This window comes from Nesoenas mayeri (assembly GCF_963082525.1).
Source record: "Nesoenas mayeri genome assembly, chromosome: 2".
Classification (NCBI taxonomy): Eukaryota; Metazoa; Chordata; class Aves; order Columbiformes; family Columbidae; genus Nesoenas; species Nesoenas mayeri.
Window position 1 is genome coordinate 65,632,737 of NC_137543.1, and position 26,870 is coordinate 65,659,606.

General features: G+C 41.2%; 1 protein-coding gene across 1 annotated transcript in view; it reads right to left on the reverse strand.

The window, feature by feature from the left end:
• The window catches only part of CTNNAL1 (catenin alpha like 1), a gene marked incomplete at its 3' end in the record, with an annotated part of 55,642 nt that extends 30,881 nt beyond the window's left edge, over window positions 1–24,761 (reverse strand). The window contains exons 1-2 of the mRNA XM_080339034.1: window positions 24,446–24,761; window positions 5,114–5,303 (exon numbers count right to left, since the gene is read on the reverse strand). Of these exons, the coding sequence (XP_080195160.1) occupies window positions 5,114–5,303; window positions 24,446–24,571 (316 nt within the window). The 5' untranslated portion in view covers window positions 24,572–24,761. The remainder of the gene's footprint in view (window positions 1–5,113; window positions 5,304–24,445) is intronic.
• Between the last annotated feature and the right edge of the window lie 2,109 nt (window positions 24,762–26,870).

Genomic DNA, 26,870 nt, shown 5'->3' on the forward strand with positions numbered 1-26,870 from the left:
CATCCATCTTCAAAAAGGGTAACAAGAAAAACTGAGGTAATTATGAGCTAGTCTGCCTCACATCAGCCTCCAGGAATATGATTAAAATCATTCTGGAAGTCATTACCACATGAAGCAGAAAAAGGCAATTGGCAAGAGTCAGCACAAACCTGCAAGGGTTAATAGTCCTTTATTGACCTGAATGCCTTTTGTGATACAATCACACTGTCTCTAGAAAAAGAAGTAATGGATGCTGTGTATATCAATATTAGCAAGGCCTCCCACATGATCTCCCAGAGTGTCCTTATAACTAAGTAATGAAATATGTATTGGATAAGTAAAGAATAAGGTAGATAGAAAATGGACCTGACCATTGGGCTCCAGGATGGTGATCTGTGGTATAAAGTCCACCAGATGGTCAACTACCAGTGGCATCCCTCAGAGACTGATACAAGGCATCAGAACTGTTCCCTGGATGATGGGCCAGCATGTTCAACAGACATGTGAATACCACCAAATAGGGGAGCATCTGATATGCTGGAGGATAGAGCTGCTAGGCTGAGGGACAGGCTAGAAAGATGGTCTGACAGGAAGTTTGTGAAGTCCAACAAAGGCAATAATATCCATTCCTGCATCTGGGGCAGGATAACATCATGCAACAGTACAGGCTGGGTCAGCTGCCTGGAGAGAACTTTTGTGGGGAAAGACACAATGGTCCTGGCAGCCAAAGAGCTGAACAGGAGTTCAGTGATGGCCAGCTGCAAGCTGGGTTGTTAGCAGAAGTGTAACCAGCAGGCTGCAGAAATGGTTCTTCCCTTCTGGTTGGCACTCATGAGACAGCATCTGGAGTATCATGTCCACTCTGAGGTCTACAACTACCTACCTAACGGGCAGGCATGGAGGAGGCAGACACAGACTTGATCCCAGCAGTGCACAGTGATCGAACAAATAGCAATGGACAAAATAAAAGATAACACTGTTGCCCCTGTAAGAGTGGTCAAAGACTGTAAGAGGTGTACAAGAAATTGTAGAGTCTCCATTCTTGGAGTTAAATGTCTCTTCCAAATTATGTTATTCTGTGATTTTATTTATCCATTTTAAATTGTTAGTTTTCAACCTCATTAATTTAGTCCTTCTCTGTACTAAAAGACATGGCAAAAACAGGAGAGCACTATTTATTGCTTCCAGTTTATTCCATGTCTTCCTTTAGGGCTTTGTAGTCAACCAGTAGAGAACAGTGAAAATGTTATGACACTAGCTCAATTCTTGACATGTGTTTTCTCTTTTAAATGAACCAGTCTTCCTCACATTTTGAGGAAAAAAAAAACAAAAAAAAAACCCTAACAAAACCCACAAACAAAACAGAACAAACAAACAAACAAACAAAAAACCCAAACAAACAAAAAAAAACCCTCAAACCAACAATGACACAGATAGGCATCTAAAAATGTGCTGCTTTGAGTTGCATTCCACTACAATACTGTCACTGTAAACACTGACATGGTGCAAGACTAATGTTAGGCAAAATGTGCTACATGGCCCTCTGCAGTGTTTTATGATTCTCTTTTGAGTCAATCAAATTACAAGGTTTATTACAAGGCAAGAGTCACAACAAGTCTGAAACACTTCGGATCACTGATTACACCCTTCACATGAGACAGATACAACATCTGTCATCCTTCAAAGCGTCTGCAGGATATGCAATTGATTTAAAGACTCCCTACTTTTCTTAGCAACTGAGATGCCTAATGTTCTAAATTCTTTAGTGTTGAAATCTGTCTTCTATGCCTAACAGAATCTCTTTATTTTTTGAGGCACCATCTAATTTACTGGTTAAAATGAAGTATGAACAGCTCTACAACATCCTCCGTCATAAACAGCAAGGCAACCTTGGCATCAGAACATGGGATTATTTTATACAACTCAACATTCTTAGCTATAATTGGCCAGATTTTATGGGCTTGCTTTGTAACACCGAAGTTGTCCAAAATGGCACTTGAGCAACTGCATTCAGAGACTGAATTCAGAGGACAGTGACCCATAGGAATCTCTCTGCACAAAGCACTCTCTGACCTTGACCAACACTTAACAGTCCACAGAGATAATACTGGCACAAAAACAACACCAAACAAAAAACCAGCAGCAAACACATTTGATATACTGGATTTCCCGTGTAAGTCTTAGATAGATCTCAACAGCTAAAACAGAATAACTGACCCCTGTCAAGGTAAATATGAGGCTTGACAGAAAAGTAAACAGTCTATATCTCCACTCCACTAGATTGAGGCATATTACTGCATAACAGGAAACAAAACGTACCATGTAAAAAAGTACAATCATTTGGTGAGAGAAAATACTGCAGACTATTTTTAGATTCTGAGCTCCTCCTGGATAGACTGATAGGGAGAAAGAGCACTTGGCAACATGTATTGTCTTTGCATGGCAAGGTTTTGGTAGCGGGGGGCCGCAGGGGTGGCTTCTGTGAGAAGCTGCCAGAAGTTTTCCCCATGTCTCACAGACCCAATGTCAGCCGGCTCCAAGACAGACCCGCCGCTGGCCAAGGCTGAGCCCATCAGCAATGGTGGTAGCACCCATGGGATAATTGAGTTAAAAAGGGGAAAAAAGCCTGCAGAACTGCAGCCGAAGAGAGGAGTGAGAGTATGTCAGAGAAACACCTCTGCAAAAACCAACATCACTAAGGAGGAGGGCAGGAGGTGCTTCAAGTGCCAGAGCAGAGATTCCCCTGCAGCCCATGGTGCGGACCATGGTGAGGCCAGTTGTCCTCCTGCAGCCCATGGAGGTCCACAGCAGAGCAGATATTCACCTTTGTTCCATGAAGAACCCCACACTGGAGGAGGGGGATTCCTGAAGGAGGCTGCAACCCTGCAGGAAGCCCACACTGGAGAAGGCTCCTGGCAGGATCTGTAGCCCCATAGAGAGAGAAGTCCAGGCTGGAGCAGGTTTGCTAGCAGAACTTGTGATCCTCTGGGGCACCACGCTGGAGCAATCTGTTCCTGAAGGACTGCACCCCATGGAAGGGATCCATGCCGGAGCAGTTTCTGAATAACTGCAGCTCATGGGAAGGACTCATGTTGGAGAAGTTTGTGGAGGACTGTCTACTGCAGGAGGGAGCCCACAGTGGAGCAGGGCAAGAGTGTGAGTAGTCCTCCCCCTGAAGAGGGAGGAGCGGCAGAGACAACGTGATGAACTGACCAACAACCCCCATTCCCTGTCCCCCTGTGCTGCTGCCAGGGAGGAGGTAGAGAAAATCAGGAGTGAAGCTGAGCCTGGGAAAGGGAGGGGTGGGGGGAAGATGTTTTAAGATTTAGTTTTTATTTCTCATTATCCTATTCTGATTTGATTGGTAATAAATTAATATTCCCCAAGTGGAGTCTGGTTTGCCCATGACGGTAATTGGTGAGTGATCTCTCCCTGTTCTCATCTCAGCCCATGAGCCTTTTGTCATATTCCCTCTGCCCTGCCCAGCTGAGGACGGGAGTGACAGAGCAGCTTTGGTGGGCACCTGGTGTCCAGCAGGATCAACCCACTACACCACAGCATAACCAGCAAGTCAAGAAACAGAGACTCAGACTGCACTGCTCTGAGCAGCTGAGGTTATCAACATCAACTTTGGCAACTTTGGCTTGTCAGCATTTTACTTGGATCCCTGAAGAGAAAACACATGCTTCATATAACAAGTGGAATGTTTTCAAATTAGGACATTTCTGTTTGCAGCCAAGTTTACTGGAGCGACCATGAATCTACAGGCTGAAGTTTATCTAGAGTAGTCCTTCAAATCACAAAAATGTTCATTTGCCACCAGCATTTCTCTAAACATTGCAACTCGTTGAGGGATGTTCAGAGGATTTCTTACAATATCATGCTCAATTTCTAAGCCTTTTTTTTTTTTTAATCACAAAAATAGTATGAACTGCATCTCCAAGGTCTGAGGCCAGCACAGTGATTCAGCAATAAATGTACTGGCTAGGACACCAAAAGACAAGTTTCTCAAGCTTCTGAAGTTATTGAAAGTTAAAACCTAAACACTTCCCCACAAGTCCAGTTTACCTTAACAGATCAATTTTAAGTACAGTAACCTATGTCTTGGAGTACAAGATTCTTTCTACAGTTATCAAGAATTAGTGTGTTGAAGGGTCATTTATTTGCCTCCACATCTGAAAGCTCAAGATTGTCTCCACGAAGCCACAGAAAATCTGTCGCATCTGCAGGTACTTCCACCTGCTTAAATGGGAAAAACTTCAAGCAGAATTTCCCATTATTCAAATGTATTAGAAAGAAAATACAAAACCCCACCACCACTAACAACAAAAGGAATGTTCTTCTACTCGTGATCTTCCTGAAGGCTGCACTGCACATGTAAGAATATGCCTTTAATATGAACTGCTGAAGTATCATGCAAGGAACGGTATTTAACATCCAGGAAAGTAGTTTCTAGCATGACAATGACATTCGCTTTCAGTATCAGAGAATGTAACCCACTATTTGCCTAGATAGAGGCTTCTGGGGGAAAGAAGGGAGTGACAGCAAGCAACTCCATCAGTTATTCATTTTTCACATTCAATCCACACACAGAGCAGGTTTGCAACAGAAGCTGAATCCAGCAAAAACACAAGTACAATATGATTTTCATTCTACTGAGGGGAGTCATCAGATGACTGATCTGAGTCATCTTACTGAGTCCTGACGAAATATGGGTTGACACTGACCTTCATTCAGACATTTAGATTTAGAACACAGTGACCTCAATAGCATAATACTCAAATTACTCTAAATATTCCACTGTTTTAGCTCAAGAGCTATGAAATCTAAAGTTGTATTCTTATCACTCTGCGCTTTGTCTGTAGTAACATCGTAAGACAAAGAGCAGCCAGGTGATTCCTTGTGGCAAAAGGTCCTATGAAAATCAAAGCTAACACACAATTCCATTCCCTGTTCATACAATGACAGCAATTTAAGTGACAAAATCAGGTAACAGATCAGGCCTTGAATGAACCAGCACAAGAGGAGTAGGCAATCATGTAATGAAGTTCTTACATTACTTCTGATATTAAAAGTAGTGTGCCAAAAATGGCAAAAGCACAAGAGGTTACAAATTTCACAAGTAACTACATACCTGCTCTCCTTGCCTCGATGCAAGCAACACTCATTTCCTCTTTCAATTCATGATTTTCATTGGCTATAGCTTCACCTACTGTAACAAATCTTCCAACTGCCAGGTTAACTGCTTGGCCCACTCGCTGAATTGCTTGCAGAGTCTTGTCAGAACGCTTTGGTTTATCCTTATGATTAATAAGAGTAGTTATCTGCAAACAAGAAGAGTTAATTATTAGAACTGTGTGCAAGAAGACATTTTAACTTCAGTATTAAAGGCAAGTTTTGAACTGAACTCAGTAGTAGATTTTTACCGTACTTCACTAATAAAATTTAGTGTTGAGTCATGAGGTATCATTTAACTTCTCAGAGAATGAAAAAAAAAATGGAGTATAATTAAGTTTGCTCATCTGCTGTGATCTCAACTTATCTGACATCTCAAACACATGGAGGGATTCTTTTTTTTTTTTCTCCCGTTTGCAGTATTAAAATAAGCTGCCCTAGGTCTCTCAAGAGGCTTTCTCACTACAGACACAGGAGGAGTTGAGTACAATAGCAGACATACCAATACCATTTTACGTTTGCAAGCATCGAAAATCTTACAAAGTTTTTGTGCTGTCAGGTAACTAAACACACTCATCAATTATGATTCGGGAGCTCTGGCTGTTTTTACTGAAATACGCCTTTCTAAAAGATGTTTTATCCAACTGATTAAGGCAGACTTTAAACACAAGCAGTAGCAGTTTTTACACAAAAAGAAGTACCATTTGTCTTTTAGAAATAATCTGAAATATTCCAGCCTTGTCTCCATTAAAGTATCCACTGTACTCATAATTTAAACATCTTCAATTATGTGTGTTTTCTAGAAAAAAAAAAAAAAAAAATTGGGATGATATTCTTCTTCTGACCTCCACACCTGGTATCAGCTTTTCTGCCCTGTACTACATTGCACTATACATTTCTTTTTGGATTGCATCAACCAGAGATCAACTTTGGAGTCATGCAGGCTGCAGGAGACCAAAGATTTGCCCAGAACACAACCGCCAACCACCCAAAGACAAAGGTAAAGCAGAAGTAGCTCCTCAACCAAGGCAAACAAACATGAGGACAGTGTGCAATGCTGCCACTCATAATTACCTAATTACAAACTACATTACAAACACTGTAGAAGCTTTAGATTCTTGGTATCACTATAATTTTCTAGCGAGATGCAGGACAGAATTCAAACTCTAGTTCTGAACATGCTAAACCAGCATAAAAGTCATAGTTGTTGCCAAAGACAGTCCCACCCGTCCTTGCCTCCATCTCTGTCTTTTTCGCAATGAATTCATCTGATGTGAGTTAAACCAAAGTTGTGAAGAAGGTGATGTTTGTTAGTTTAGTTTTTCTCATAATCAGTTGCCCAATCCAGTTCACTGCACAGCTGTAGGAATAGTTCTGGTGGCCAAAGGGAAAAGGCACAGACTGGAGAGAGAAGGATGGGCAGAAGTGCTACTTTCCGCAGGAGTGTGGTTTAAAAAACTGCACTGTGAGCCAATCCCCAGGGGCTCAAAGAGGTCTGCTGATAGAATTTCAGAATTACATGAATTACTTAAATGTCTGAACACCTCAGCTGTATTAGCTTAATCACAGATGTCTTCATCCATTCCTCAGAACATCATAAATCACAATCCACTCATTCATTCTCCTACCGGTCAAGCCTACAGTAGAACAAGAGCATAGAAACTGTACTTGCAATGCTCACATGAGATCCAAGGAAAGAGCAGGAAACAGTGCAGGACCTGTTCCACTTAAGCATTTGATCAATGCCCATGGCTTACTCTTCAGATATCACTGAGTCTTATTTCTAGGGAAAAAGTAATGGTGTTTTTTAACAGCTTACTGGAGCTGGTTTTGAATGCCAGGAGCTGGTTTGGTCAAGTTTGCAGTATTAAACTCTCCACAATGGAAAAAGCCAATACTTCATTTGTCCCTGTATGAGTCCCCCAGTTCACCAGACTTCAAATCCAAAGCCTACGAACCCCTGCTGCCCATCCAGTGAAAATAAAATCATAAGATGAAAACAGAGTCCTGTTAAAGACTAAACTAAGGAAACATCTGAACACCTTCAGGTTTATTCTAGACAACTGCCATCACTTCAGTGGAAATTCCAATTAATATCAAATGGATATTAAAAACAGCTGTAGTATGCAACTCTCCTGAATTCTTGCATTGTAAACACTTCAGATATACCAAAATACCAAACACCTGACAGCAGCTACTCTAACCATCACAGCTGGTGAATTCTTGACTAGTCACAGGCAGCAAGCCTACAGAGAGCATTAGACCAAACACTGAAGAAAACCCATTTGATAGAGGGTCACAACTTTGTTTCCTCAACTGTTTTTTAAGCAAACTGCAACTTAATGCTATGCAAACAAAGCACTAATATTACATTCATACAGTTACAGACTTCTGAAAAACAGACAATAACACTAGCCTAAGACAAACAGAAGACAAGTTGGATGCATGTCCTGGCTGCAAGTTTACCTCCCACAGCATTTTATACCAGTAGAAGTTTCAACATGTTCTGCATAACCCTGAGAAATGTATATGCAACTAACACTGCAGAGCAAAAGGAATCCCATCCTATTTTAAAAATCATCAATGGCATTTTAATGCCGTATGTTACTGTAGAGGTACGCAAATGATAAGAATCTCAAAGATGTCCCAGTTGAAGTTGCTTTAATAAGGTCTTACATAACATTTTCAGAACCGTTTTCATTTGAGATATAGCTAAAGTTTACAATTTTATCACTTCTCTAGGACTCTCTTCAGAGAGAGTCATCAGCTTTGTAGAAAAGGACACCTCCTATACCCCCCCACATAAGGTGAAGCAAGAATCAGTGGCTGTTTTGGCAGGCCCATCTGCAGTGTCATCTGACCTTATGACCTCACCAGTATAATCTTAACCCCATGAAGTTCAGCAAGGCCAAATGCAAGGTCCTGCACCTGGGTTGGGACAATCCCCAGTATCAATGCAGACTGGGGGATGAAGGGATTCAGAACACCTCTGCTGAAAAGGACTTGGGGGTACTGCTGCATGAAAAATTGGACAGGAGCCAGCAATATGCGCTCACAGCTCAGAAAGCCAACTGTACCCTGAGCTGCATCAAAAGGAACATGGCCAGCAGGTTGAGGGAGGTGATCCTGCCCCTCTGCTCTGGTGAGACTCCATCTGAAGTCCTGCATCCAGCTCTGGAGCCCTCAGTACAGGACAGACGTGGACCTGTTGGAGAGGGGCCAGAGGAGGCCACAAAAATGATCAGAGGGATGCAACACCTCTGCTCTGAGGACAGGCTGAGAGAGTTGGGGTTGCTGAGCTCAGAGAAGGCTCCAGGGAGACCTGACTGCAGCGTTTTAATATGTAATGGGGGCTTATAAAAAAGACGAAGACTTTCTACCAAGGCTTGTAGTGAAAGAACAGCAGACAATGGCTTTAAACTAAAAACAGTGTAGATTTAGATTAGACATAAGGAGAAAATATCTCACAATGAAGGTGGTGAGGCACTGGAACAGGCTGCCCTGAGAAGCTGTGGATGCTCCATCCCTGAAATTTTCAAGACCAGGCTGGACAGGGCTCTGAGTAACCAGATCTAGTGAAAGACATCCCTGTCCATAGCATGGAGGTTGGACTAGATGGTCTTTAAAGGTCCCTTCTAATCCAAACCATACTATGATTTAATGATCTACTCTGTACACCCACTGGAGTAGCTTCTATATTTAGATTCAACTCAGTTTAAAAACCTATGGTTATACACAGCAGCTCAGGCTTTGCAAATACCTCCTCAGATAATGAACTCTCAGCTGGGTAATATAATTTCTTCTCAGACTGGCTAATTAGAGCCACTACAACAACTATCTTACCATTAGAATGGATGGAATCTTATGGAGCTCCATTGTTTTTTTCCACAGAAGTCAAAAACTTTATAGATTGCCAGTTAAAAACAAACATTGTGCAAGAACTAAAACAGAAGTTGGTCAAGAAATTGGAAACATAAGACAAACAGCTTCATATAACACCCACTTCAAGTGTGATCAATACTACGGCAGTAGATGTAGAAAATACAGCCTGTACTAATATAGTAGAAAGGTAAAAAAAAAAGTAAGTAACAAACAGCTCTGGACATAGGAGTAGGTAAGTCATGATAAAAGAAAGAGACAGAGAAACATAGAGAAGGGCAACAAAGCTGGTGAGGGGTCTGGAGCACAAGTCTGATGAGGAGCGGCTGAGGGAACTGGGGCTGTTTAGCCTGGAGAAAAGGAGGCTGAGAGGAGACCTGATCACTGTCTGCAACTACCTGAAAGGAGGTTGTAGCATGGAGGGGGTTGGTCTCTTCTCCCAAGTAGCAAGTGACAGGACAAGAGGAAATGGCCTCAAGTTGTGCCAGGGGAGGTTTAGATTGGATATTAGGAAAAAATTCTTCACGGAAAGGGTTGTCAGGCATTGGAACAGGCTGCCCAGGGAAGTGGTGGAGTCATCATCCCTGGAGGTGTTTAAAAGGCATTTAGATGATGTTCTTAGGGACATGGTTTAGTGCTAGACTTAGGTTATGGTTGGAATTGATCCTGAGGGTCTCTTCCAACCAAAATGATTCTATGATTTAATACAGATCAGCTAATGGAAAAAAGGCTGTATTTGGTTCAAGAAACATGAGTTAGACATACACGAAATGTAAGATGCTTAATGGTGTCCAAGGCATGAATAAAGTTCTACCGATACAGATGGGCTTCTCATAATCTGCCATCTGCAGAAAGCATTGCTGTGCAAACAGGGAGAACGTGTAATTCTAAGCAATATCGTTCTCTTTCCTTCATGAAGTGTTAAGAGTGACAGGCGTAAACTTAGCTATATCCTCCATTTAAAATAAAGTTATGAAAAATCAGAGGTAATAGCAACTGCAGTTTCAGTTCCTTTACAAGACTTAATCGAGCTTGTAATTAATAATGAAAGTTTAAAAACTAACAAGCAAGAACTTAACTGAGCAAGGAGATTAATTTCATTTGTATGTTAAGTGAGAAATTGAAGGGAACTGTGATGCTAATAACCAGCACAAACATTATTTAACCAGTTCAGACCACAGTGAAAAAAAAATAAATAATCCCTAAGCAGTACAATTGGAAGGGTGTTGGGGTGAGGCATACAATACCATTTGCTTCAGGATATGAATAATGCAATGAGCATTAAAAGGCCAGTAAGCTGGGCTTCTAAACTAAAGAATAAGCAAAGTTTCTGTTCCTGACTTTTAAGCAACATTTAAAACAAAGATATAGAATCAGACAAGTTAAATGGAGAAAGGCAAAGATCCACAAGAAAGCTAACAAGGAACTTTATGCCCAGCAACCAACCACCTTTATCCAAAGATACCATAAGAGCCTGTAAAAAACTGAATTAGTGAAAACTTGCAGTGTTTAAGGATATGTTAAATTACAGAGAACTGCTTTTCCTCTGAAGCCCATCCAGTTGCAACCAGACCAGAACTGTTACTGCGGTGTTTCAGTTGTTTTTTGGTGTGTTATGTTTTGTTTTGTTTTTTAAAGTAGGAAACCCTGGTGACTCCAAGAACATTATCTAAGATCTCATTTAAGCTTAACACCTCCCAGATATTTAATCTGTTGTATTCTGATCATGTATCACCCAGTCACTAACATCCGTGGTCTTTGGGCAGGAGCTATCACCTGAAGATATTACCGGCAAGTCTCTTTGAACAAGATAAATACGTTACATGCTGTTTACTCAAGGATTTACTGATCAGGTCCTAGAAAGGAAACAGTCCTTTTGATGGTTCTCATGCTCTGTTTAATGGGGGCTCTTACACTATTTCCATGGAATGCTTAGCTGAGATTTGAGACAATCAGTTTAAGGAGTGTGCAGTCTCAAGAAATTGTCAGTTACAATATTTTGTCACTTGTTACAACCAGCCCCAGAAAAAACTGCCTTTTCTCAGGTACTTTACCGAAACTAACATATATAGCATATATAACAAGATGTACCTCATATTTACGGAAACATGCTTAGTTGTGGCAGGTTTTGAGTAGCTATTTTCAGAGCTTTTTGAGGGCCTTCAGATACTGACATTTAAGTTGTTATAAGCTTCATGCACAGGAAGCATCATGACAGCATGCTTAGCTAAAAATATTCTAATGTCTATTTATTATCAGTGTAATTAAGTCTTGCATGACAGAATTAAATGACACTTAAAGAGATTGAGTTTCAGGAAGTATTTATAGGCAGCTATAAATAAAACCAGTGGAAACGTAGCTATTTCACAGTCACTACTACAAACACAAGAGTTAAACTGAGAAGTCATGTTGGAAGACAGTCTATCCATGCTCCCTTCTCTCCCTCTAGTAAGTACCCACAATGTACACAGGATGATTTAGACTCTCAAGAGTAGTATGTTTTATTGCTTCACAAAAATTACTTCTCTTGCTAGAAAGATTCAAGATGTTTTCTGTGCAACAAGGATTAGCTATAGTGCTGTAGCATCCTTAAAAGTAATAGCTCCTCTTCCATTTTGTGTATTTTCTGCTTTCTACTTTCCATTAATTGTATAATAGTAGAAAATTACTTTCTGAAAAAATAAATAATAATACCAGGAATGGAAGGCCTTTGCTGAGAAAATGCAATAGCACTACATACTAGAGAAGAAGCTAGAAACCCCTACAATGGAAGCATGCTGTAAATGAAATTTAGTTCCACTGGTTAGGACATACAGAAAACTTGGTGAAAAAAGCCTTTCTCACGGTGCTCATACTTTTATTAGTTCATCTTGAGTTTGGGGGCAGAGAGTAGGGGGAAATTTCTAATATTATATTTCAGGTACTGTCTCATTAGGTCTTGTGTACCTTGTGCATTAGGACAAATAGGTCTTCAGACTCATTTAGCCAGACAGCAGCACCCATTGTTCCAAGACCCAGATCTGCTACAGAAGACCACCATACATTTGAGAGAGCACAGAAGCAGCACCTGATATTTGACATCCAGTCATAAGGGCCACAAGCAGAACTGTCACATAGACTTCTCATCACAAGAGACAAGAGCCTTTGGGATCTCGAGAAGTGAACAGAGACTACCTGCCTACCTACCCTAAAAATCCAAAGTCTGTTAAGATTAGATGTCTGTCCAAGCATTAATGGAAGTCTTAGTAAGCATCTTCTACAATTTCAAGCACTACAATATTTTTACAAGTCTAGCTAATGTGACAATTTTTAGAATTGGAAAACACTATCTTCCCCACTTAATTCTCACTTTGTAGGAAAATCCTACAAAAAACTTTGCATAAACTCAACTTTGGAAGTTTTCAAAGGCTAGAAAAGATCAATCACAATGAAATGCAACTGTGTTAACTACTAATGCACTAGTTAACTGTAAGAATCCATATTCTACTTATCCTGAAAATGTTATGTGAGACAGCCTCTGCTTTACGGACACTTGAACCGTGACAGTTTCATCTGCCCGTTCTTATTCAAAAGGGGCAACCAAGCTCTTTTTGCAGAAATCGCACAGACCTCAACGTATCATTCAGGACCTTGAATTACTACTTCTGTAAAAAAACAGCTTTCAAGAAGTGGTATCATCCTGCTACCCCATTTGTATATATTTTACTCATATTGCCAATGCACTGGTGTCTAGAAGGGCAGTACAAATATGCTGCATGTCTGAGACTGCTGAGTTCTATTACACCTGTGGTATTGAGACTGTTGTATCTTTACCTAAAGGGGTTTTATAAGCATCTTCTCGACGCTTTTGTACACATCTTCCATAAAGCCTTTAGGGAAGCAAATTAAATAAACTACATTAACAACCTGTAAGTTGGCTCACTTATCTGCAGGCAAATGCCAACATGCTTAGAGGAGCCTCAGGCAATCTTTCACAGGTAGTATCTAATAAGCTCATAAGCCCCCTCTGAAAAGGAGGAAGGTACAATCCAGGACCTGCAGTGACAAGCAGAAGCCCTACCAAATCAGATCACTGGTGTACCTAACCTAGTATCTCCTACAGTACCCAAACATGGGTCCCTAGGAGAAAGCATGAGAATAAAACAAGCAAATGAGACACTAGCTATTTGCAGCTAGAACCAGATTTTTTGTTATATGCAAATCATGCATTTCATTTTAAAACACCACAACATTTAATTGTGCACTTCTCACAAGCTCAACAGCTTCAACAGGTAGGTAATATTATCTGGAAGGGGTGAGAACAGCTTCTTCACCTCCTTCAGATCTAGGCTTCAAAACCTACTTCAGATCTCTTTGTAAAGTTTGCCAGGAAAGACAGAGTACACAACTTCGAATTCTAATACACACCTCAGATTACTAGTACTATTGCTATGTACTCGTTACACATTCTTGGAATTGTTAAGAGATCAAAAGGATTCAACTCACAGCAAGACTGTGCTATAAGTAGTGAATACCCTTTGTGCTGAATGCATTCCTAGAAAACTAAGGGCCCTTTACATTTCAAGATCCAAACCAAACACCACAGAGAAAATGATTATCCAAAATGTGATAGAGATGAACTTGTTCAACTGAAGTGTAGTATTTTGATGACACCAATTTATTTTCTCTAGCATGGCTTTTCTTTTTTTTCAGCAGGGTGGGGAGGGACTTGTGTGTTGGTTTTGTGTTGCGTTTTTTTGTGTGTGTTTGTTTGGGGTTTTTTTCTAAGTAATTAATACTCTAGAAACTTCAGATTTTTTCTTTTTTTTCAGTGGGATTAAATAATTTCCAACCCTTTTTGTAAGTTGTTGTGAAAAGGAATGCCAAAGAAACAAACAAAAGGAATGAATATGGCTGAATAGTTCATGCGACCTATGGACTCTTAGATGTTATGTGGTTATTTAAATTACTTTAATAAGGTTACTAAAGTAACACTATGGTAGAGTAGAAATACACTATTTAATGTTTATTTTTCAGACTCCTTAACATCAGAGATCCCCAGTGATCTCCAGACACAAAGCAGAAAAGTACACAAAAACTGATCTGCACTCCTGCCATCCTCCCTTCTTTTTTCCACACGTGAAAGAGAAGAAGGATCACTGGAGAATGCTCAGTGAGGCTTGACCACTTGCTTACTTGTACTGTCACATGCCTGACAAGTCAGAAGACTGCCCAATCTTCCCCCCCAAAAAGGCGTTTTCAGAATTTCTATAGAAATCAGTGTCAATGGGAAAAAAATTCATCTGCAGACAATTTAAGTTCAAGTTTCCTTCTCTTTTTGAAAAGATGTATGGAAGTTTACAGACTTAAATTTGCACCTTTGAGCAACTTGACACAAACTGGCCAAAATAATTTGTCAAATTGAAAGCCAAACTTAAACTTTTCTGATTATATGATTTGTGCAACAACAAGTACACTGAACATTAGAAAATATGTTTCCCTATCATAAAATGCAACAAAAAAAGGCCTTTACTGCACTTTTCATTGTGAACTGGCCTTCTAACTCAACTGCTGTCCTTAAGTTTCTTGAAACCTGCAACTGTCTCACTAAAAAAGTCAACATGAATAAACAGCCCCAATAACTGGTTTTAGGTGTGTTCTCTCCTGTTGCCCTCCAGTTCAGTATCTTCATACCCGAATAGGTAGATTTCATAAACAAAGTTATTACTCGTTTTCATTCGGCACCTAAAAATCCTGGGCATAAGCAAGTCTAAGTAAACAAAACCAACTCAGAGGGAAATTCATTGTTTAATGTGTATTTTCAGATGTGGTCAAAACAGATGTAGACATGTTTCAGCACCAGAGAGATGCAAGTCTCAGAAATAACTCAATTTACTAACATGATCAGATAACCCCAAAACCAGACACTGAATGGCAAATAATTATTGTGGCTTTCCTTTGTTAATGTATGTATAGCTTGTGCAAACTATGCTCAAGCCAACTCTGAGCTGCTTATTGAAAAAAAAAAAGTTACTGTTGTGCAAGTAAAAATTCTGATATTGTAATAAAGGATGTAACAGGGACAACACACTGATACCACCTGCAATTGAGAATTCTTTCTGTTCAAACCAGGACACACTCCTGAAGATGCAAAAAAAGTTGTTTGTTGGTCCCATAAACAGGCAGCATCACTGGCACAATTACCAGCCATTCTAATCCATCTTGCACTTCGTGTTGCAGACAGGAGGGTTTCTCCAGCTTTTTTTAGAGAAGGCTTCCTTTGCAGCTTTCTGCCATACCACTTCAATTCAGAGCAACACCTGAGATTTCATCTTGAAAAGCACATACTTGCCCTAGGGATTAACAGAGAAGTACACTGTGGTCTGGAAAAGGCTATGCAAATCCAACTACTATCCACCTAGAGAAACAACAACTTCATATAATCCAGGAACCATTATCTTGTTTATGTTAAAGAGCCTGTATGTTGTTCAGCTTGCTTCCTTGAAGTGCTCAAGGGCAACAAAAACTTACTTGGAAAATTTAATAATATTTAAATGTAACACTGAAATACAATACAGAATCTTTGATAATTAAAAGGGAACAGTCCATATATTGGTCTAACTCCTACATGTTAAGCACTTGCAACTCTGGACTATATTACCATTCTAAACAATTTTGACATCTGTGAATAAAAGAAACAAACAAAACAACAAACTTTAAAAGAAAAAAATCCAACAAACAAACAAAAACAAACAACAACAAAAAACCCCTCCACGCTTAAACCATTACATTACTACAGCACAATTTTATTGTTAATTGAAAATACATGATTTGTGAGGCTGTATTTACATTCATTGCGCTTAATACGAAAAGTCAATACAAAAATGTCTCCGAGGCAAAAGTAACAGCATAATTTTTATTTGTCCATATACATCTGAAAGAACCTTAGGATTTGCTGATACATGATGTTTTTGTAACTTGTGTTCATGAGTTATCTTACCATTTGAGAATTCATTTTATGTATAAAACCAAGAAATCATCCCATACAGTATCTAGAGTAGATTAATTGTTACCAGTTGGCACTAGAGTCTGTATCACTACTCAATTACTTCACTAGTTTTAAACAAGGCTATTGATGGAATGCAATAAAACTCAATGAGCAAAAATTATCATTTAGCAAGACTTATGCTTTATCAATGAATTAATACACATAAATGCACACAGAAAGCCATAGGCTCATAGTGCCATACAGCAGTTTTACTAAACTACAATCAGAGTTGTTTGCAATCATTAAATCATAATTCCCCCTTTGGGGATTTCCCTACATAATCTGTATAAAACCATCTGTTAACAATGCTGAATAGCAAGAAAGCTGCTCTAGTTCTTTTTCTGCAGGATCACTGTGAGGCAGTTCTGATTTAATACTCATTCAGCTGGAGAACTACAAAAAATTGTTTAATCCATAGAAAAGTCATTAATCACGTATCATAAATTTGAAAGCTAGGATTCAATTGGAAAAGATCAATTGATTTTCAGCTATGTCAGTAAGAAGTATCTTACTCCAGCTTCCTGAAGTGTTACCCGGACTCATTTATCACATCAAAGACTATTGTACTGAACATTACAAAATAGGAGCCAACTCAAAACCAATTTCATTATCCAAAGGTTCACAAAAAAAACTCCACCAGACACTTCAAAAAACCTGAAATAACAGCTATTTCATGGTAGTGCTGTTGCTCATGCGATAAAATGTTCATATATCATTTTTCTTGTAAAGCAGAATATCATTAGTGATGTTAACATCATTGATTTTTAACATAACAAAATAATTTCATTTACCGATTTAGAATATTCTAATGTACTTCTGCGCTCCCCAGCATACCTTAAAAATCACAGCTGTAAATGATTAGCTATTTCCCTTTTGCTGTTTCATAACAATCTAACTTCAATGACTAAATAACTGTCAATTAGAAACTAGGCTCAGTAAAGGGAAGCCTGCAACCACATCAGCCCAGAGATATAACTGATACTGTGACTGAACTAATCACATTATCTACAGCCAGATAACAAACTCGTCAGATTAACTTTACCGCATAAATCAAAGATAAAGAATCAGGCTCCTTCAAGGGCACAGAGTACCTAGTGTAGGCCAAGCTGTTGAGCTGCTGCAATCTTCCTTTTACAGAAAAAGAATGTGTATCAAGCAGAAGGTCTGTAATACAAAGCACAACTTAACCCACAGAACCTGTGGAACCAAAGGGAAGAGTCAGTGAGTTAGTGACTAATTGAAACTAATGAGGTGCAACTATGCACACAGGCAGCACAACATATGCTTCCAGACTCGACAGCAGAGTTAATCCATATGACTCTGCAACCGGGCACAGCTTCTCTGTGGTACAGGACATAAACTAAAAAGAGTTTAGCAGCAGCTTTGCTTCACTCGATACAAGTTACAATGCAAGTCTCTACACTGTAATCCATAATTTTATTACTCAATAGCAATACCAAGTCTCAAGCCTGAAATGAGTACCAAATTAATTCACAAAGAAGAAAATCCCAGAAAAGGGGAGAAACAGCTTCATAAAGCTTGCAAATTTGCATAATTTTAAAAGTACTGAAGAATAGTAGTCAAAAATCATTTTAAAAGGAGTGCACTCAGATTTTTTCCCCCAGATGCACTGAAGAAAGCAATGAGTTTAAGACTAATATGGATTACCCTACTTTGTCCAAAAAGGAATTTTCCCATCCTCCAGAAAGAGCCATAAGGGGCAAAGAGCACGCCCTGGCACCATACTGAGCAAGAACAGCCAGCAACGTATGAACCCTTTAGCACCTGAGAAGTGGGAAAGACCTAAAGGTATCAAAAAATGCCTATTGAAAAAAGACAGACAAGGGACTTGCTGGTACAAATCTCTCAATGCATCTGCTGCATGGGAAATTCAAGTAAGTTGGAATAGATGATAGCCTGAACTGAACGCTGAAGTTCAGGAAGGGAATGAAACTATGCATATGCTTAATGTTATGAACATTGTCCAGAGAGTAGATGAGACACTTCTATTTAGTCTCTAAGGGAGAAAGAGAGAACATATTTGATTCACAGCAACTTGTATGTAGTGTGCACTGCAATGCAATACTACAATTACAGACATTCAAACATTAGTTAATATACAAGACTGATGTATGATGTGGAGGAAAAACAGATAGGGGAAACATGGTGGTTTTTTTTCCCCCCTCAGTTTTTGTAGACTTCCAAGAATAAAAAGCTAGTGACATCAAGTCAGAAGTCTAACAGTGCTCTAAATATAGGAGTCTCCGCTTTAAAGCTGTTAGCAAAACGAAGAAAGAAACATTATGACAAAGCCATGACTGAGTAAATCGTAAGAATACTAGTTTTGCAGCTATTAAGCTTAGAAGAAATGAACACTCACTGAAAGATACCATGTGTATGTATGTCACTTATATATAAACCTCTTGCACAGGTTTTGGCCAGCATTGGCATCACACATGCATACATCTCCCTCAAAAAATAAGTCTTTTGAAGCTCCTTCACTACATTCAGACGAAACATCCTTCAGCAAGGAGACATACTAAGGTCAACATCCATAAGTATACTGAAGAACTGAATGTGAGGTCCTGTTCAGAGTTCTGCTGCTACTGGGTACAACACGAGCAACCTAGTAGTCACTACTGAACTAAGGACTTCCAAGCCAATGAGACTACAAAATAGCTTCCCTAAAGACACTGCTAGCCTACAGACAAAATTAAAAGGCCTGCATGATGGAACACTAGCATATTGAACTCCGTGTCTACAGTCTTACAAATCTCTTAAATCTCTCTGATACAACATGCTTGTTTAGTTCAACAGAGAATAACATCAATTCCACTAAATGTACAGTAACTTACCAGCTACTGCGGTCCATTTCTTCAGAAGCTATAACCCTGCTATACTCAGTTACTTCCTTAACATGGCTTTGTACATCTCTTCGACAGAAAATAAGAACAGAGCAGAGCAGCTACTCTTACCCGTGCTCAACTACAAAAGAAATTAAGCGATCCCTACTCCAAAAATGTATCTATGTGATATACTCGGCAAATCTGTGTGGAATCGAAGCAACTGCAGAAGAGGCTATGAAAATATTAGAGAAAATGAACCGTAACAACTTGCCAACATTAGATGTTATTCAGCAAGATTTCAAGGCACTCAAACATAAAAAGGATTGTATCAATTTTCTCATGCAGTCTCCTGCTTAAAACTAGATCGATAGTTGACGCATGGAGTTTGCCTGACACTTGTACATGGCAAATCAGTGCAAAAACTGAGGAAGAACAGAACTAGTGGATACCCAAATAAATATGATGTACTGGCAAAGACTCATCATGGTGCTTGTTAAAGGAATTCTTCTCTCACAAAACAACCACATTTTTCTGTAGAGATCACCGATTACACAGATAAGGAGGCACTCTGCTGAAAGAAAACTAGGAAACAAAGTCTGTATCAAAGCTTGCAAAGGACACTAGTCAAGTCTCTGGAAAAAAAAAAAAAAAAAAAGGAAGAAGGCACTTTGTATGAATATTTAACTAATTAAGAGACAGAATGATGAGAAGGAAGATCAAGAAATGCAGGAAGTAAATGACTGCTTACTTTAATAGAGGGAGATAACCAACGAAGTTTCACAGAAACCTGTGCTGGGACATGGATTATTCTACATAATCATAAAGACGGAGAGAAAGCAGGTAATAAAATGATGAAAATTTGCTGGTGATCCCAAGTTATTCAGGACAGTAAAGGTAAGGTCTGACCTACAGAATTGCAGAAACATCTTGCTACACTGTCCAGGCAACAAAATGTCAGGCAAAAAAAATCACTGCAGATTAAAGTGGTACAGATGGGCAAGTACCATCCTAGCTTCCTGTATGAAAGTTAGGTCCTAGCTGACCATTACACCTCTCTTCTTGAGATGGAATGAACCTGCTTCCTTCAACCTCTCCCCTTACGTCACATGCTCCACTATGTCAGTGATTTCCCTTTTTCAGGGGAGCCCCAGTCTGGACATGATACTCCAGATGCTGTCTGATGAGTGCCAACCAGAAGGGAAGAACCATTTCTGCAGCCTACTGGTTACACTTCTGCTAACAACCCAGCTTGCAGCTGGCCATCACTGAACTCCTGTTCAGCTCTTTGGCCACCAGGACCATTGTGTCTTTCCCCACAAAAGTTCTCTCCAGGCAGCTGACCCAGCCTGTACTGTTGCTTGATGTTATCCTGCCCCAGATGGGGTTTTATGGGGTTTAATGGGTATTATTGCCTTTGTTGGACTTCACAAACTTCCTGTCAGACCATCTTTCCAGCCTGTCCCTCTGTCTGGCAGCTCTGTTCTCTAGCATATCAGACAACCCTCAACTTGCTCTGGGGGAGTTCACATGTCTGTTGAACCTGCCAGCCCATCATCCCAACATTCAAATCATTAATAATGATGTTAAACAACATCGTCCCCTGTACAAGTCCCTGAGGGAAGCCATTGGTAACCGACCAAAAAAAATAGATAAAAGGTCACTGATTATACATGGAACTCCAGCTTGATCCAGTATGGCTACTCTAAAGTCACACCTTCAGTCTGAAAACTACATCAGCAAGCTTTTCACACAAATGGGAAAACATCAGCTGTTGGTTCTTCTTTGGGTTCTAACTCATAACTCCAGAAACTTCTGGAAAAACAGAGTACTGGCAGAACATTATGTAACATTATATAACTTATACAAGGTTTATTGAAATGAGAATTATTTCAGCTGTCTTCAGAGCAAGCAAGGAAACAAGACCATAGTAAGGAACAGGTTTGTTTTATCCATATGAAGGCATATACCACTGTTAACTTGCTCAGAATCAAAGACTGGCAGTAACGAAATTCAGAAACATTGGTATCATGGGCTTTTTGTTGCTATTTAAGCTTTATTTTGACTATATACGTCAAGCCAATTCAATAACCTTTTACAGGATCTCCTGTAACAAAGTTGGAAAAACATCTTCAGCAACCTGTGAACACACAATCATTCTCCAAAGTGCCTATGACTAAACAGGCTTTCTGAAGGTGGAACAGGGAGCTGTAATCCCACAGGTCTACACTCAGGATGCTGGAGGATAAGTCACCTTCAGTCATGAAAAACTATTTAATTCTTTCAGGAGCATTCACAGACAGAGCTCAAAGTTACCTCCCAGCAAACTTTTCCTAAGAACCTGACTGCAACAGTTGACAAAAACCTATTCTGCAGTTTTCTCTGAATGCTCCCTTAGAACAGATCCAGACAAACAGCCTCCTACAGCTCTGAAGATACCCAGCTGCTGCCAGACTAGCAAACAGGTACATAATGGCAGCTGAGGAAGTCGCTGGTGGAGCCACATCCTGGAAAGTGCTTTTTCCCAGTCTTTGCCTTTCCTCAACTGTTTAAATGACTTGTTATTAAATGAGTCAGCACTGACCACTTTAAACACCCTTCCTGGCTTGTGCTGCCAAAAAACTTTCCATGAAAAAATAAAACCCAACATAATTAGACTGGAAATGGGTAGCAGCAGTGAAGGAGATGTCTGGATTTTAGAGAATGCTATTCTATTTATACGTGGAATACTGAACTAAAGACATCTACCCAAGAAAAGAGAATTCTACTTGTTCTGAAGAAAATTGTGGGGTTTGACCCCAAAAGCCATATTTTCAGCACTGGATAACACATGCTTTGCACAATACTGTAGAATGATTCTCTTCACTGTAGATACTGAAAAAAAGTGTTTGCAATATGCTTAATACTGCAACTTAAATCTGCAGTCTTCTTTTGTCATTTGAGGCACTATTAGTGAAAGGCCACATTTGGATCTGAACAGATCTAGAGAAAATGAAGACCTAGATCAAGTCCATAAATAGTTAAGTTTTAAAAACAAATTTATTAATAAACTTATCCAGTAATGACTCTGAGGGTAATTTTTCCTGCTGGGAAAACAGGAATCTTACAACACTGCTGGCAGCAAATATACTCTGATACTATATAGTCCATAAGAAAAATCAGGCTGCAAAGTACAATTAAAAAGAACCCAAATAAACAAACAAAAAGAAAATGAACACCCACATTTGTTGAGTAAGAGCAAGCAATCAAACACATTTACAGTATTATACATCAATTAGGACAATGCACTATATGGTACATGAATTTAAATAAAAATAATTTCAGCCTTTTTTTTTTTTCTTGAAGTAAGTAGATTTAGCTCTGTAAGAAGGACTGAAAGTGAGTTTGTCTGACAGGGCACCTTTTGTTTCCTTTTTGCTTCAAATAAGTAATGAAAAGCAGTAGCAACATTCTGATCATTTTTTTCAGAGGTATATGGGTATCACATAGCACTTCTCAGCTTTTAACGAAAGAATAAATTGTGAAGTTAACTTCACAGCAAGAACAAATCCCTTTGTGTATTTCGTACAAGCAGAAAAACAGATTCCTGAGCATTACTGCTGATACATAGTTTATGCAGAATATAAAAACAAATTCTGAGATTTACATACTCTATAACACCCTTTCTGCATAAATACCCAACCAAAGCAAGGCAGTGAGACCTCTACTGAACAATCAGATGAAACAGTACAGATAGAACTGACAAACCACCACAGTAAGTGGGGCATTTTATTGGGCAAGTGTAGGAAACTACTGCTGATACCATCAGCAACTTTGGCCTGAATCTGAACAGTGCTCAGCACTCACAATTCAAGGGAACAAGCTCATCTGGAGCACTTTACCTGGAGAACAGTATGCTCTGAGCCTTCAGAAATGCTCAAAGACCTTACACCATATAAGTGAGAGATGCTTAGCACTTCTGGAAGACACAGTTATAGGTTTTGTGGTCAATGAAAAATTATACATGACATATTACATGTGCAATGAATCCACAGAGAAATAAGACTACTGTTATTAAGGAGTATACCAGAAGAAGAATGTGCTCATCTTCACAGAAATCTGTTAAAAGTAAGAATTTAAAATAAGAAATTAAATTCAGCCTTTGCAACTGGAGGAGTTTCTATTTGTTCTTAAGCTTCTTAAAAGCCACCTCCATATTTCACCTCTCTCAATTATTTCAGGAGAAGAAAATGCATTGAACTTTAGTTTTACTTTGCGTTGGAACAAGTGGTTTAATCCCTTCCACGGGCTTCTTCGAGCTGCCTGAGATTTCTTCAAACAGAGAAAAACAAATTACCACAATAAGCACAGAACCACAATTACCCATCACAAACCTTTCTTGCCGCCCAGCTGTACAAATGCAAAACAAGGCTTACAACAGTTTGTTTCCAGATGAGCTATGATGATACATATGTAACTTGACCTCACCAGGATTAGTTATTTTTCTACAGCTGTTAACACATTGTCTAAAGATTTTGTACAGATAGGTTTTGACTTGCTAACGTTAATAATCAGTGCTCTAAGTACAATAATCTTATACAGCAAGCACTGTGCTGCTTTCATACATTATTTTTCAATAAAGAAAAATTTTCTTTGGTATTTCAAACTCGAATTTTTAACTAAAGTACTAAAATATATATATATATATACCGACACCAAAGTGGTTAGCTTATAGCTATTTAGCATACTGCTTGAAAGCCTGAGTTTTATTTTTTTAAGGTCATTTAGCGCTGTGTGGGACACGCTAAGAGGTCACCAAGACACAGTTTGCGTATTATTTAACTTCTTAAAATTCGGGTACTACCCTTGGGTGTGATAAGAGCTCCAATCAACGCAACGCTCGGGCTGGACCGCGAAAACACAAAGCTTCGCCAAATCCCCTGAAAGCCGATCGCTCTCACCAGCACCAAACTGTGAGAAAAGGAGAATCCTCTCATGCGGAAAACCACCAGGCTAGAGACTCGGTCAGCCGGCGGAATTCGGGCGGCGGTGCAGCCCCCCCCCGCCGGGGGGAATGGTTCCCGCCGCCCCAGACCGCGGCATCCCGGGGTTCAAACCGCCGACGGCACCGCAGGCGCCGTCGTCCCACGGGCGTTACGCAACGGCACCACGACCTTGCGGGGAACTTCGGGGTTTTCCTCCTCGGGGAGGGACGTGCGGGCAGCATCTCCCCCGCGGCCCCGCTCCGGCAGCGGGATCCCGCCCCCGCACCTCGGCGCGCCGGCTGGCGGGGACCCCGGGCCCGGGATGCGAGGGAGAGGGCGCGGCTGAAAGAAGCCGCCCCGGCCCGAGCGGCCGGGGAGAAAGAGAGAGAAGGGGCTACGAAGCGCCGCGACCCGAGCGCGGAAACTTCGGCGGCCGAACTCCATCCCGGGCGGGAAGAGGGACGCGGGCCCCTGGCGCGAACGGGCTGCCCGGGAGGGACTCGGGAGCCCTCGGGGGTGGCGGGGGGGGCGGGGAATGGGGTTAGGGGGTGAGTCAGGCTCGCGCGCGGTATTTCTACCTGCGACACCAACGGCACGAGCGTCTGCTCCACGGAGCGCGTGCGGATCTCCAGCCCCGCGTCCGCCCCCAGCCCCGACGAGGACGACGAGGAGACGCCGCTGCTGCTGCACGGGGACGTGGCCATGGCGGGAGAACCGACGGGCAATGCCGCCCACGGCCACCCGTGCTCCCTTCTCGGACAACTCCGCTCCCGCCGCTGGCACGGCGGCCCCACCGCTGCGCACCGCCACCGCCCCCTCCCCCTCCCCGCCCCCCGCCGCGCCCCTCCCCCCCGCCGGGGCACCGCTGCCTTCCCGGGGCGCCAGGCGATGCCGCGCGCGCGCGCGCTCAGCCCCCCTCGCGGCCCCTTCCACGCCCCTCGGGACGGGATTTAAAGGCACAAGCGCCCGTTTCGCCGCCCTCTGCCCCGGCAGCTCCCGGCGGCCGCCCCTTCCTCTTGTGTTCACCCCGTTCCCGCCTCCCCTCACACCCACCCCGGGGCCGGTGGGGGAAGAAAACACGGAGCGGTCCCCGCCGTCACTGCTTCCCACCCAGAGTTCCTCCGTGGCTGCTGCCCGAGGCAGGCGGGGCGGCTGGAGCGTCCCTGCCCGGGTGGGGAAGCCAGACTAGGGGCTTCGGGTGGCCCCCAGGAAACAGGAGTCCGGGCCGGTAACCAACCGGCCAACGGAAAACTGGGAACGGGTGGTCCCGGTAGGGAGGTGGGGGAGGCGGGAGAGAGTCAGCCAGGGAGCCGCTCACTTCTCCGAGAGCGTTGGAATCACGATTCGCCTTCTTCATCGCATCTGGGAGGGCTCGGTGAGCTGTCTCAAACTAAGCACCATCAGCTTTTCTCTCAGCAGCCTCCCAGCGAAGGGGAGGGAAAAGAAAAGAAAGCAAGCTCCTCATGCCTCGCAGTGATTTGTATTCTGTACCTGCCACACGGGCCGCTTTCAGAGAGCTATCGAGTGTATCTGTTTTTGCAAAGCCTTGGTGCTAAAGCAGACCATCCATGATCTAGCAAGAAGAAGGCAAAAGTCTTTTCGAAGGAATAAAAGTGATAAAAGTGGTTTGTCTTGTTGTTGTTGTTGTTAGAGAGGGTTCGTTGTTGTTATTTTTTTGGTTCATAAGTTTTTGTTCTGGTTTGGTACGGGCTAAACTCGCTTCCCCACATTAGTTTGTAACCTGTATTCATGAAGGGTCGATCTGCGAATGCTTACTCGTCTAATGTGGATGCATGTATTTGATGCAGCTGATTGTTCTGCAGGCTTGTCTATGCAAAATTGTGGAAACGGAGCAGAGCTCTCCTGGCTGTGATCCAAACTTCCAACGTGCAGAGTGGCTCTGGTGCAGAACTGGGGTTACTCAGCGCAGCGCTACTCATGAGCCTACAAGCTCTATGTAGGGTCTGGACTAGTGGACCCTTCTAATGTAACTAGTTATTTTCCTGGTCAGAACTGATGACTTGGTTTTGACTCCTTAACTCAAAGACAATACAACTCTGTAAACTTGTCTTTGGCTTTTTTATGTTGTTAGACCAAGGACTTTGTATCCTTGTCTGTCTTTGGAAAGATTTCTGACATGTCTTGCACAAAGCGTCTTTTGCACAGCTTTGACACCTAGACATCAGATAAAGGACAGCATTTGTTGTCCTTTGAAACCTAGACATAAGATAAAGGAGAGCATTTATTGTCCTATGGAGTCCTATGGAGTTATCCATACTTGTTTATTAAAAAGAAAATTGCCAGAACTGCAAGGATAACCCTAGATAACGATATGACCCTATTCCTAGCTCTTCAGGAAATTGGTTTCCAACGTGGTCTCATATTTTCTGAAGTGACATCTTATATGAGATCAAATGTTGCAGGAGAGAACTGGAGGCTTAAATCTGCCATGGTAGAAAAACATCTAAATGATGGTGTAGACTTGAAACAAATGCTAGTCATGCTTGATCAAAGTGCTTTAGAGCACACTTGAGATTTCTTAGAGTTTTTCTCCTAAAATTTTCATTTTCTTACAACATTTTTCATTCTTTTCCAGGTCATTCATTTTCCCCTTACTTCTTAGTACTCAGATCTGAAGCCTTTGGAAACAGTTGTTGTTTTCTGTTATGTTTTGGTAGAGTACCTAAGTCGAATGTGGTTTTAGCCTCCCCAGGTCTGTATGCTGGTACAGGAGACTTCTGGATCATATGAGCTAAAGCATAAACCAGACAAAGTGTCAGTACTGGCAGAAAGAGAGAAGTGCATTCCTTTGCCCCTTTCCTCTGCCTCCTCCTCCTTAAACTTGTAATTCCCACTCATTAACTATTTTATGGACATTACTATAATATGTTATCTACATCATCACCATCTACAGATAGGAATCTACAATTCACGTCAGAAATTAACTAGAGGCATATGTACACTTGGATGCGCTCATGGCTTATAATTTGGTATGGTCAGCCG